This window comes from Panicum virgatum, chromosome 2K, assembly GCF_016808335.1.
Source record: "Panicum virgatum strain AP13 chromosome 2K, P.virgatum_v5, whole genome shotgun sequence".
Taxonomy (NCBI): domain Eukaryota; kingdom Viridiplantae; phylum Streptophyta; class Magnoliopsida; order Poales; family Poaceae; genus Panicum; species Panicum virgatum.
Window position 1 is genome coordinate 34,675,719 of NC_053137.1, and position 13,492 is coordinate 34,689,210.

Consider the following 13,492-nt stretch of genomic DNA (forward strand, 5'->3'; position numbering starts at 1 on the left):
TCCATTCTATTTTGGTGTCACAACATACATCTTGCAAGCATGAGAATCCACTGTTTCCTTTAGTTCTCCTTGCACTGATGATATAATCTCATCCTGCAAACCAACAAAGTAAGTCACACAGAAGAAGTTTAAGAACAGCTGCAATATGAAATTCATAGAAAATGTGTTAATGTGTTCCCTCTGTTCATTTTTATAGGGGCATAGTTTGACTGCACAAATTTATCTTTCTTAGACTCTGCATTATAAAAATGAAAGGCCGGATTGTTATGGTACTACAGTAGGATTTATGATAGAGAAAAATGCATGCTTACTGTCCAGAGATCATGAGCATCAGCGACAGTTGATGCATTAAGTCCAATGCTGCTCCAGCTGGCAGTGATGGATGCTTCAGTTGATCCTCTGTTCCATAGAACCATAGCAATTCTACCTCCAGTAAGTGGACCAGCCCAAACCTAAGCACATGATTATGGTGTATAAATAAGTGTTAAATGTAGGAGGGAAATAATGGATGTATTCCTCCAAACCCTAGAAGGGTGGGATATATAGATCCTATACATGAGCCTCTAGATGTGCCTCTATACATGGGCTCACATATACACCAACACCCCCCCGCAGTCTGAACTACCGGCGCAGCGGTGTTCAAGACTGGACAATAAGAAAGCCAACACCCCCCGCAGTCTGAGCAACCGGCGCAGCGGTGTTCAAGACTGGACAAGAAGAGAGTACAAAGAGTGTACAAAGGGCAAATACCCCCCCCCCCCCGCAGCCACAACTAGCCACCTGCTACGTTGAGGCTGGAGCGAAACTCCGAGAAGGTCGAGGAGGGTAGTCCCTTGGTGAAGATGTCAGCAAACTGGGAGGTAGTCGGGACATGGAGTACCCGAACATCGCCGATGGCGACTTTGTCGCGCACGAAGTGCAGATCGATCTCCACATGCTTCGTCCGCTGGTGCTGGACGGGGTTGGTGGAGAGATACACGGTGCTGACGTTGTCGCAGTAGACGAGCGTGCTCTTGGCGAGCGGGCTGTGGAGCTCCGCCAAGAGCTGTCGTAGCCAGGACGCCTCTGCCACGTCGTTAGCGACAGCCCGGTACTCCGCCTCAGCACTGGAGCGGGAGACGACTGGCTGCCGCTTGGACGACCAGGAGATCAGGTTGCCGCCCAGGAAGACGGCGTAGTCGGAAGTGGAGCGACGAGTGTCCGGGCAGCCAGCCTAGTCAGCGTCGGTGTAGACAACCAGCTCAGCAGAGGACGAGCGGTGAAGCACCAGGCCGAGGTCCACAGTGCCACGGACGTAGCGGAGGAGACGCTTTAGCGCAGCAAGGTGTGACTCCCGGGGATCATGCATGTGGAGACAGACCTGCTGAACCGCGTAGGTGAGGTCCGGCCTGGTGAATGTGAGGTACTGCAAAGCGCCGGCCAGACTCCGGTAGGCAGTAGGATCAACCACCGGATCACCCAGATCAGCAGACAGCTTCGCCTGAGTGTCGACAGGAGTGGAACAGGGCTTGCAATCAGTCATCCCAGCCCGCTCCAGAATATCAAGTGCGTACTGTCGCTGGTGAAGGAGAAGACCAGACGGGCGAGGCTCAACAGTGACGCCCAAGAAGTGGTGGAGCTGACCAAGATCCTTCATAGCAAACTCCTGCTGCAGAGAGATGACACTCTGAAGCAACCGCTGACTGGAGGCTGTGAGTACAATGTCATCGACATAGAGCAGCAGATAGACAGTCTCATCCCCACGGCGGTAGATGAAGAGAGACGTGTCAGACTTGGCCTCGGTGAACCCCAATGTCAGCAAGAACGTGGCGAACCGAGAGTACCAAGCCCGAAGAGCCTGCTTCAGACCATAGAGAGACTTGTTGAGCCGGCAGACCATATCCGGACAACTCTGAGTCCAAAAATCCTGCTGGTTGAGAGCAGTAGACAGTCTCTGACATAGTGCCGTGAAGAAACGCATTCTTCACTTCCAGCTGGTGCACAGGCCAAGAACGCGAGAGCGCAAGCGAGAGGACCGTGCGCACCGTAGCGGGCTTCACGACTGGACTGAAGGTCTCATCATAGTCCACACCAGGTCGCTGAGTGAATTCCCGGAGAACCCAGCGAGCCTTGTAGCGCTCCAGTGTACCATCAGCCCGACGCTTATGCGTCCAGATCCACTTGCCAGTCACCACATTGCAACCAGACGGACGCGGTACGAGGTGCCACGTCTGGTTGGCAAGAAGAGCCGCATACTCCTCTTCCATCGCGCGACGCCAGTGAGGATCCGCCAAGGCGTCGCTGACAGAGGAGAGTACCGGAGAGACCTGCGGCTCTCCCTCGGTGGCGGAGAGAGTCGCGGTTTGAGACGCCATCCGCCGAGTCACCATGGGATGGATATGCTGAGGATCCCGATGGATGACTGGCGGGTGGTACACCCCCGGCTCGGCTCGAGAGGGAGCCAGAGGAGGAGGCGGCGGCGGCGGCGACGGCTCCGGTGTAGGCGTCGCAGGAGCCTCCGGAGCAGGAGGCGGCGCCGGTGTCGGCGCCGTCCGACGCCGGTACACCTACACCGGCTGAGCATACCGCTGTGGCGCCGGTGTCGGCGCCGAACGACGCCGGTACACCTGCATCGGCTGAGCGTACCGCGCAGGTGCAGGGGAAGGCACCGGGGCCGCGCGTGGCGCAGCGGGAGACACCGGGTCCGCGCGCAGCACGACCGGAGGTCCGGGGGCCGCGCGTGGCGCGACCGCGGGTACCGGGGCCGCGCTCGGCGCAGCAGGGATCACCGGAAGCGGTGCCGGTGCGCCGGGAAAACCTGCAGGGAAAGGACAAACAGGTAACGGTGGTTGAACCACCGGGTTATTCGGAAACAGAGACTCCAGCTCGGGGTCAGGAGAAGGAGTGGAGGAGGTGGAGTAGGGGAAATCCGACTCGTCAAAGACGACGTGTTGGGAGATCAGGACGCGGCGAGAGGTGAGGTCAAAGCATCAGTACCCCTTGTGGTTAGAGGAGTAACCGAGGAACACACAACGAGTCGAGCGGGGTGCCAGCTTGTGAGAAGCGGTGGTGGATGTGTTAGGGTAACACACATACCCGAAGACCCGAAGGTGGTCGTAGCGAGGAGGGGTACCGAAGAGAGCGTGGTGTGGAGTGGGTGCAGGAGAATCAGTGGACGGAAGACGGTTGAGCAGGTAGGTGGAGGTGTGGAGGCTCTCAGCCCAGAAGCGCGGGGGCAGAGAGGCCTGGATCATAAGGGTGCGCACGACGTCGTTCGTCGTGCGAATCATCCGCTCAGCCTTGCCGTTCTGAGGAGACGTATACGGACAAGACATACGCAGCTGAACACCTCGAGAGAGGAAGAAGGAACGGGAGGTGGAGTTATCGAACTCCCGCCCGTTGTCACACTGGACGGCCTTAACGGTGAGGCTGAACTGAGTGGACACCTAGGCAAAGAAGTGGAAGAGAGCGGGGAAGGTCTCAGACTTGGCGCGCAAAAGGAAAGTCCAAAAGTAATGAGAAAAATCATCAATAATGATCAGATAATATTTATAGCCAGACATGCTGAGTATAGGAGATGTCCACAGGTCACAGTGAATAAAATCAAAAGCATGCTGCATGCGCAGCATGCGAAGAAGAAAATGGAAGTCTAACATGACGATCTAACTGGCACGCATGACAGAGGTGCTCAGCAGGAGTCCTAGTACATGGAACATCGGTACTACAACTGAGCTGAGCCAAAACGTCGCGGCCGGGGTGACCAAGCCGGCGGTGCCAGGTGGTGGAAGAAGGCGTAACGGCAAAAGTAGTAGATGAAGAAGTCGAAGACGGAGTAGCGGAAGCAGGAAGCCGAAGAGTGTAAAGGGGCCCCGGGCTATCACATCGGAGGAGCGGACGTCGGGAAGCCGAATCCTTCACAGTAAGACCAGAAGAGTCAAATTCGATAGAATAGGAGTTGTCAGCAGTAAACTGGCGAATGAAAAGAAGGTTGTGAACCATTTGAGGAGCAACAAGAACATTAGGAAGACGAGGAGCAGAACCCACGACGGTGATAGGAAGGCAAGGCCCATCACCAACCATGATAGAAGAAGGACGAGGGGTGTGGGGGTCGGATAGAAGAGAGGATACCGGAATCAGGAGTGGTGTGGAAGGAGGCACCCGAGTCGGCGATCCACTCGGTGTTGACCGGCGGCGTCAGTCCCATAGTGCTGAAGGACTACGCCAGAGCGGCCTGATCCCACCCCCCAGGCCAGGTCGGCTGCTGGCTGGGCTGAGCGGGCGGGCTCCAGTATGGCGCGGAGAGGGGAGCAGCACCGGTGAACATGGCCGCCGGCTGGAGCTGAGGACGAGGGCCCCCTCCCGGACCCTGGAACAGCCACATCGAAATGTGCCGTGACCATGGGTTGCTGAAGGATGGCCAGGGCGTACCTCCACGGGTAGGGGCAGGGGCAGAAGCGGGAGTCGGAGCCGGAGCCGGCGGAGTCGGCGCGCCCCGACGGCCTCCACCGGTACCGGTACCCCCAAGAGCAAGGCCACCAGTGCCACCACCACCCCGCTCCCCCCTGCCGGCGACGTCCCGGACCTGCAGGAAGGAGCGGAAGGGCCTCTAGCGGGTGATCCAGGTCTTCAGGTGGTCGTAGGTGCTGCTCAGGCCCCGCAGGACATTGAGCACCAAGACCCGATCGGACACCGGGCAGCCGAGGTCGTGGAGAGCATCGGCCATGCCCTTCATCCTCCGGCAGAACTCACCCACGGAGAGGTCCCCCCTGCACGAAGGTGCGGAAGGTGGCGTCGAGCTGGAGGGCGCGGAACTCGGCGTTGCCGAGGAACTGCCCCTCGAGCACCACCCAGGCCTGTCGCGCGGTGCCGCCGTGGGTCCTGATGAGGTCCTGAAGATCGATGGAGATGGTCCCGAAGATCCAGGACATGGCTATGCTGTCGAGGCGTAGCCACACCACGTCCCGTGCCTCGATCGGCGTGTCGAGGAGGACGTGGTCGTCGAGGGCGCAGCGGCGGAGGGCGAGGACCTGGTCCCGCCAGCGTCCGTAGGAGGAGGACGTAGGGTCGAGGAGGACGGTGACCAGGGCCCGGATGTTTTGTACGCCGGCGGCCTGGAGGTGGAGCTGGGCGACCATGGGGTCGATCGGGTCGTACCGGGCTCCAAATCCAGCGGGCGGGGCTTGGTGGGAGGAAGAGGCGTCGGGCTCGGGGTCGACGGGCTGGCCGGAGGAGACGCGGAGGAAGTGCTGCTCCGCGTCGGCGACCCGGAGAGCGAGAGCGTCGGCCGTGGCGCGCTCGCGCTCCCAGGCGAGGGCTGCCACGCGGACCCGCTCCTGGGCCGCCGAAGCCTCCGACTTGGCGGCGAGGAGGGCCGCGGCGAGAGCGGCGTCGGCCTGTTGCCCATGGAGGGCGGCGCATCCGCGGGTGACATCCCGAGGCCAAGCCACGCGGGATTGGGCGCGGCGTCGGCAGCGGGCTACTTGCCCGCTGCGACAGCGGCGCGGTGGGCCGCGGCGGCAGCGGCGGGATTCTACAGCAGCTGTGCCGCGGCCTGCAGGGCGGCCGGATCGGCGCCCGCGGCCTATAGCAACTTCGTCGCGGCCTGCAGGGCGGCCGGGTCGATGGCGGCAGCAGCTGCTTGGGCAGCAGCGCTCTGGGCGGCAGCCGCAGCAGCTGCAGCAGCTTCGGCCGTGGGCTGTTGCGGCCCAGGCTGCAGCTGCAGCGCCTGATGCAGGTCCCCCCACGCCCCCCCACCCCAGCGGCGGCGGCGACGGGATCCAGCCGGGGCTGGTCCACGGCGGCGGCAGGGAGGAGGCGACCAGGGCGGCGGCCGGCCTTGGCCAGGCGATGGCGCGGCCCCCTACACCCGCGGGCCTGATTTGTGGCCAAGTCGCGGCGGCGGCCCAGGCAGATGCAGAGGAGGAGGGAAGGGGAGGGAAGGAGGAGGAAGAGGGCGGCGCCGGCGGCCGGCGGCGGCTGCTGCGGCTGGGGTAGAAGAGAGAGGAGAGAGGAAACCCTTGGCTAATGATACAATGTAGGAGGGAAATAATGGATGTATTTCTCCAAATCCTAGAAAGGTGGGATATATAGATCCTATACACGGGCTTCTAGATGGGCATCTATACATGGGCTCACATATACACTAACATTAAATATCACCGCTTTTGCTTGTATAGTTTATCTTACTTCTTGGTCTCCATCTTGTTGCACTTTGTGCCCTTGTACCCCAAGCTCATCTGTTCATAATCATGTAAGCTTAGGATCGTATCATCTCTAATTTGGAGAAATGAAGGAATGATCAGGGCATCTTGACCTTGGTTAACTGCAATGACATTTTGATTGCTGAGGATTTCCTTGGTTTCTTTGCTCATTTAGCGGATGTCACAGCCAATCAAGAGGGGTGCCTGCTTAAAGGTGCACATGGTTTGTTTGATACTTTTGTTCTTGACCTTGGTTAACTGCAATACTAAGCTCAAATGTAGGCATATCCTTACCTTCACTAGAGCCCATATGCTGAAATGGGAGCGGTACTCTTCTGTTGTCATGCCCCCATTTCCAACTTCTAACATGTCTGGATCTGAAAGCAGAGGCAGCTGCTCATTCAGGAGAAAGCATGCTGGCTGATGGAAATGTTTACAGGCCTGGGGGACTTACCATTCCATCCACCAGGCCCAGCGTATGATGCCCACTTGTTCTTCTTGTCGGCAATAGCTGTCATGCTGAAATGTTTCAGGGCAGTATGATGCATCGAACAATGATAACACAATGGAGACCAATCAGGTCAAATTCCATGTAATCTGTGCCTAAAATCAGTCAGCGCCGATGGAGCCTGTCAGGTCTGAAACTTCACCTTGCCCAAGTGTCCTTGATGTCACCCGTAGTTCTCCAGCTGTTTCCTACACCACCTGCCCAAGTCGCTGGGTCATCCACCCCCCTACATAACATTGTCATTTTGAAACTGAATGATTGAATTCAGATCACCTTTGAGTCAATCAAAAGATGTGACAATTACCATTCACAGAGGGAGAAAATATTCCTCCCAGAATTGAGAAGTGCTTTGTTCATCGTGTTATATCTGCATTTTATCGTGAGAAAATTTCAGCCTCCCAAGATACGATGAACAGAGGTAAACTGTCAATAGTTCTTGTGATTCCTGGTCAACTTAGCTGAGGACTCACTCCCTGGTTGTTGCAGTTGTCATACTTTAAGTAGTCGACTCCCTTTGAATCATCAATGATCAAAATCATAGTTCAGTTCAGAAGCAGGAAATAAAGTTGCACGATGTGTTAAAAGTTTTGTTCTAAGTGAGACATAAGGTACCCAAGATGCGTAGATTTTTGCATCTTTGTCTTCATACCCAAGCGAACCGGGCATCAATTTGCTGCAAGTCCGTGACCTGAAAGGAGAAAGCTGGTGAGATTAAACAATTTAAAGCATGGCATCCATTCAACTCTGTGTTTGTTGTTTTGTTATGAATGAATACCCTGCATCACCATAGATCCCTAGCTTGAGCCCTTTTCCATGCACATAGTCTGCCAAGGCTGGTATTCCCGATGGGAATGTTGACGCATTTGCAGCTAGATTGCCCTGGGAACATACAGAAGCCTAGATTACCCCTTGTAGAGTGTTAGTTCATCTTTACTTCGGTAGTTTTACTTTGGTGAAAAACACTTTTTCAATACTTCTTTTCCTACTAATTGCTCGCTGCATATACGAGTCTAGCTCATTTATTCACCTGGGAGTCCCTGTCATAAGCTGCCCAGCAATCATCTGCAGTTTCACATTGTTCAGTTCTCATCTGTCTCAACTGAGCTGAGTATCAGCTGCACAAATAAATAAGAAATCTCGAGAAACTACCTATGTTGATATACTCATAACCAAGCTTTGCAAGGCCCTTATCCACCATAGCATCAGCTGCACAAGTAAATCATGAGCTCTGAAACAGCTTGTATTGCGACTGGAACTGATTTTGAGGCAGCAGTGTAGGTGTGGTAGTCTTACCGATTTCTCGAATTATCTTTTCGTTTATTTTGCAGTGGAAGTGGTTCCAACTGATTAATTTTCAGAAAACAATAATAATTAGTGGAAATTTGACGGAATCATGAAAACAGCAAATGGTGAGAAAACCAGGACACCTAGTGAAAAGCCAAATCTCATCGTCAAGGATCAAAGGCTGGAAGCTGAAAACTAGCACCTCACAACAAACTCTAAGACCAGCAGTTTACCCCATCTGTGGAGTCCGGCCAAGGCCATTCTCCAGTGCCGCTCTCCTAGTCGTCGCCACCACTGACCTTGTAGGCCTTATCGCCATGGCTGACGTCGATAGCAAGAGGAGGAAGAAAGCACACAAGGGTGCCTTCCCCGCCATGTCAAGAGAAAAATGCATGTGTGCCTCGGTGCTGCAAGTGCTGTGGTGTTCGACAGGTAAGGTCGTTATATATAGGAAATTGGCCAGCATAGACAAGAATCTGTTCACGAGTTTCGGATCCTACGGAGCCGGACACCATGGCCGGCGGAGGCCAACATACTTTGGGTACTCCGATCCATAGGCTGATGCAAGTTGTATCGTCAAGGATCGATAGGTGCCTATATATAGGAAATTTATTTGTATCGGATTGGCACTATGTGGAATACATTATTTGATTTAATTTCCTTTGTTCCCATTAGAGCTTTGTGTCTTAAACATTGGCACATTCACTACAATAGTTCGGAGCTCTGGGAACATTTTTGCAGTGAACAGCTTAAGCATGTTTTCAAAAGAACTTCATTTAATTTTTTGCATGAAAACTTTATTCTAGTTTGTCACAAATCCACATCAAAGTGCTGTATTAAATAGGGAAGGACGACAATTACTTAAGCCACGCATCTGAATGGCTCTTGATAATAATTTTGATGCACTGCAACCAAAAGAAATAAAATCACTGGTTGGAACTATCTTAAAATACTTTATTCTGCATGCATCCTTAGACACTGAGGCTGGGATTTGAATTATTCCATTATCTAAAACATATTTCTGGAGTCTGGACTCTAGAAATTATTTATAAAAGTAAACTGAATATATTTTGAGATTATATTCAAGGAATATTATAAGGAATTCATGCATTAAACCAATTTTATGATGTCCTAATCTTTATATTGATCATTCAGCCAGAACAATATTTTTTTTTCAATAATAAATCTAAGAATGTATTCATATTGCAGCAAGCTAACAACATTCCAAGGCAACGTTTGCACAGTAATAGGTTTGGACGTAGATCACAGTAATAGAGGTTTGGAGGTGACCAGCCCGACGACAGACCGTCAGGTACCCTAAGGAGGAAGGCAGACCAAATTCTCACTTTGTAACAAACTAACAATGGAGATCAGGAAGCTGGTATAATTGCGTATTGCATTTTACAGCTACTTGCATGTAAAATACAAGGCCACAATATACTCAACTTTGTTTGATCCTAGGTCACATGAAACCAAGCACACAAGTAATAGTCTTTTATCTATTTCCCGTAATTCTTTGGGACGCTTGAAAAATTGAATCTGTTGATTCTGACAGGTACATACATGCAAAGGTGAGAATCCAGTCTAGCTACTTTGGGGTCAACACATAAATCTTGCAGGCATGAGTATCCACTGTCTCCTTCAGTTCTCCTTGCACGTATGATGTAACCTCATTCTGCAACCAAACAAAATCACACACAACAAACAAGTTTGAGAATTCATCAAGAAGAAAGGAATAAAGCTTGAGACAACTGCAAGAAAAATAATGACTTGTCTATGACAAGAGAAAATCCATGCTTACTGTCCACAGATTATGAGCATCAACGACGGTCGATGCATTAAGACCAATGCTGCTCCAGTTTGCAGTGATGGATGCTTCAGCAGACCCTCTGTTCCATCGAACAACTGCAACCCTCCCTCCACTCAATGGCCCAGCCCAGACCTGATCACAAGGCGGTCACCGATGTAAGCTAGGTTGCCACTCATGACATCGTGCAAAGCTTCTTATATTTACCTCTTCGTCTCCATCCTGTTGCACTTTGTGCCCTTGCACCCCAAGCTTATCTACTCACGAACCGTTGAAGCTCAGTATCGTACCAGTTCATATTTCATAATAGGAGCGGAAAAAACCAAAGGAATGGATGCAGTTTTATTTTACTTTACCTTGGTTAACTGCGATGACATTCTGATTGCTGAGAATTTCCTTTGTATCATTGCTCATAGAGCGGATGTCGCAGCCAATCAGAAGAGGTGCCTGCATCACGGCGGTTAATTGCCATGGTCATGAAACCGAGCAGTTCTACTGTTCTGATGGTTATGAATTTCTTTACCTTCGCCAGAGCCCATATGCTGAAATGGGAGCGGTACTCCTCTGTTGTCATTCCTCCGTTTCCGACTTCCAGCATGTCTGGATCTGAAAGCATAAATAGCATTTCATTCAGCATTCAAGAAATGGCAAGCCCAAAGCTTCCATAAGCCCTAAGGACAAACCATTCTATCCACCAGGTCCTGCATATGATGCCCATTTGTCGTTGGCGTCAGCGATGGCCGTCATGCTGAAACATGAGAGTGCAAGATATGCATCATACATTGGTGGCAATAATGAGCAGGGCATGTTCCTTGTGAGCTTCACCAAAAATTGCATACTTCTTTGTCAAAGTTGTACCCTGTCATATACTAATGTTCGATGATCTCATCAAAAGAAAAAATGTGTAATAATGTTCACCTTGCCCAGTTGTCCTGGATGTCACCGGTTGTTCTCCAACTGTTTCCTACACCACTTGCCCATGTTGCCGGGTCATTCATGCCCCTACACAACAACATTTTCAAAACTAAACAACTGAATTCAAAGTTCAAACAAAAAATTCGATCAGCTTCAAAAGATTAAAATAGCAACAGTTACCATTCACAAAGGGAGAAGAAAATGTCTCTCCCAGAATTCAGAAGTGCTTTGCTCATGTTGATATATCTGAATAATGTCGCAAGACAGTTTCAGTTTCTCAAAATAGCATGATAAGGAGGACCTATTAAAATCGAATAATCTTTCATGCACACCTTGGTTGTGGACTCAGTCCCTGGACATTGCAGTTGTCATACTTCAAGTAGTCAACTCCCTTTGATTATTTTTAACAAAAAAAGAAAAACATCAGTTGAGGCATGAAAGGAAGGTGTTGTTTTCATTTTCACACGTTTATTAGAAACTTTTAGGTGTCAGAGGCTACAATAGCCCCCTATGTCCCAGGACGCTAGGGACCAGGTTCCCTCTATGATACGCGTAGCCGGCTAGCCGAACATGTTAAAAATGTTTCGATCTAGATGACACAAAAGGTTGGATATGGAGGCTCGATTTCTATCCAATATGTAAAAAAAGATGACACAAAAGGAACCCATGATGCGAAGGTTTTTGCGTCTTGCTCTTCATATCCAAGCGAACCAGGCATCTTATTGCTGCAAGTTCGCGACCTGAAAGGAGAAAGGTTTACGTAATTTTAGAGGGGAAATCACAATTGAAGCATGGAACTCTTTCTGTCATGGAGTTCTATTTAGCTAATAATTATCTGTCCTACAACTTCGTGGTTCTCAATTAAGTGTACCCTGCGTCACCATAAACTCCGAGCTTAAGCCCTTTCCCGTGCACATAGTCTGCTAGGACCTTTATTCCTGATGGAAATGTTGATGGATTTGCAACAAGATTACCCTGTAAAAAGAAAGAAAGAAAGCTGTTCATTTTATGATAGAGCAGAGTGTACCTATTTCAGCAGTGTCTAGTTTTACTTTGCTGAGCATAAAAATGAAACAGGTAGATTTTTTTCTACTCTTTATTGAACAGTTACAGTTCTACTTAATGCACACCTGGGAGTCTATCATAGGCTGCCCAACAATCATCTGCAGTTTAAGAAACATTCAGTTCTCAAATTTCTTTTTCAACTGAGAAATTGAACAAAGAAAATAGGGAAAGAACAAGATAACAAATATCAAGAGACTACCTATGTTGATATAGTAATAACCCAGCTTTGCAAGGCCGCTATCCACCATTGCATCAGCTGCACTTGCAAATAATCATTTTTGCAGCATTTGGTAGCGCAATTGCATCCGATTCAAGGTTGGAGGAGTGTAAGCCTTACCGATTTGTCGAATTATGTCTTCATTTATATTGCAGGCGAAATGATTCCAACTATTCCACCTGAATTTTTAACATATTTAATTAAGAGATGCAAGGGTAAAGTACCCATATGATAAAGGGTCAGTTGGATCCATGTCACTACAATTTCACGAAGTTGGATTTCATGTTGAAATCCATGCCATTGAGTGGCATGATTTTCAACGTGAAACCCAATTTCACGGAGTTGTGGTGGCATGAATCGAATTTTCCCTATGATAAAATCCTACGGTGGTGAAGGTAGGAAGTACTCCGAACTACTTAGGATAAAGTACCTGGTACTTCCAAAATGTGAGACCAAGTACCAAAAGTGAGACTGAATACTAATTTAATTTAATTTAATTTTTATAAATATTGTCCATATATTAATTGCTAGAAAAAAATTTAAGGTAAAAGTATCCGAAAGTACCCATTGGTACTTTACCATCATTGTAAAAGAGCTCAAAAAATGATGCTAAATGCATAATAAAATTCCAGCACTTCCTATGTTCACAGTGGCCTTTTGAGGCAAAACTGGTATTTAGAGTGTTCTTATGCACTTGGAGCTGAAACTTAGGATTTTAAGCGCAGAGAGGACTCTGTTTCAGGTGGCATATAACAAAAGTACACAAATGCTTTGAAATCAGCCGAGCGGTGTAAGGTTTAGCCATGTTCTGCCTTAAAAATGAGGTGCCTTCTTTCAAACTTTATACGCCTGCATTGCTGCTGTAATTTGTGATTGTGCCACACCTTATCAATGAAAATTCAACTCCCTCCCTCAGTGATCATAAAAAAAGATTTAGAACACGAGTGAAGTAAAAAAGCGGAAAATATTATTAAAAAAGTATGCACATCTTACACTGTTTTAACCAACACTGAAAAAGAAACAGACCTTTGGAAGTATCAGAGCTGCAAGAAAGAAAAAGAACAAGAGAAAACCAGGAAATCCAGGTGCAATGTAAAGAACTCATCACGAAAAGACCACAAGCATATCCATGGATCTTTTCTAAAGAATAAAACTTGGACAATAACACCACAAATAAAACTAAGGCTAAAAGACCCGTTACCCCATCTGTGGAGCCTGGCCAAGGCCATTCTCCAGAGCAGTTCTCCTCACCACCGCCACCGCCGACCTCTCTGGCCGGATCGCTACCACCCACGTCGACAGCAAGAGGAGGAGGAGAGCTCGGAAGGGTGCCTTCTCTTCCATGACAAAGAGGTGGGCAGGTAGGTTCCTCGCTAGCTGCTGCAAGAGAGTGCTGTAGTCTTTAATGTCTCTTAGCTAGTTTCGATGTCGCTTAGGTATACATATAGCAAGAGATGGGCCAGCCCAGCACAGGACAAGAGTTCTTCACGAGCTTAGGTTCCCACGGATTGTGTGGC

The 13,492-nt window shown here is 49.9% G+C and overlaps 1 protein-coding gene and 1 pseudogene across 1 annotated transcript; both read right to left on the reverse strand.

The window, feature by feature from the left end:
- Window positions 1–6: 6 nt before the first annotated feature.
- On the reverse strand, window positions 7–8,290 carry LOC120695248 (alpha-galactosidase-like). The gene is made up of 9 exons (XM_039978540.1): window positions 8,271–8,290; window positions 7,981–8,030; window positions 7,837–7,893; window positions 7,715–7,749; window positions 7,347–7,375; window positions 6,634–6,698; window positions 6,474–6,556; window positions 312–452; window positions 7–93 (listed from the first exon to the last, which is right to left on the reverse strand). The coding sequence occupies exons 1-9, from the start codon at window positions 8,288–8,290 to the stop codon at window positions 7–9; spliced, it is 567 nt and encodes a 188-aa protein (XP_039834474.1).
- A 1,155-nt stretch (window positions 8,291–9,445) lies between these two features.
- On the reverse strand, window positions 9,446–13,373 carry LOC120674331 (annotated as a pseudogene).
- Between the last annotated feature and the right edge of the window lie 119 nt (window positions 13,374–13,492).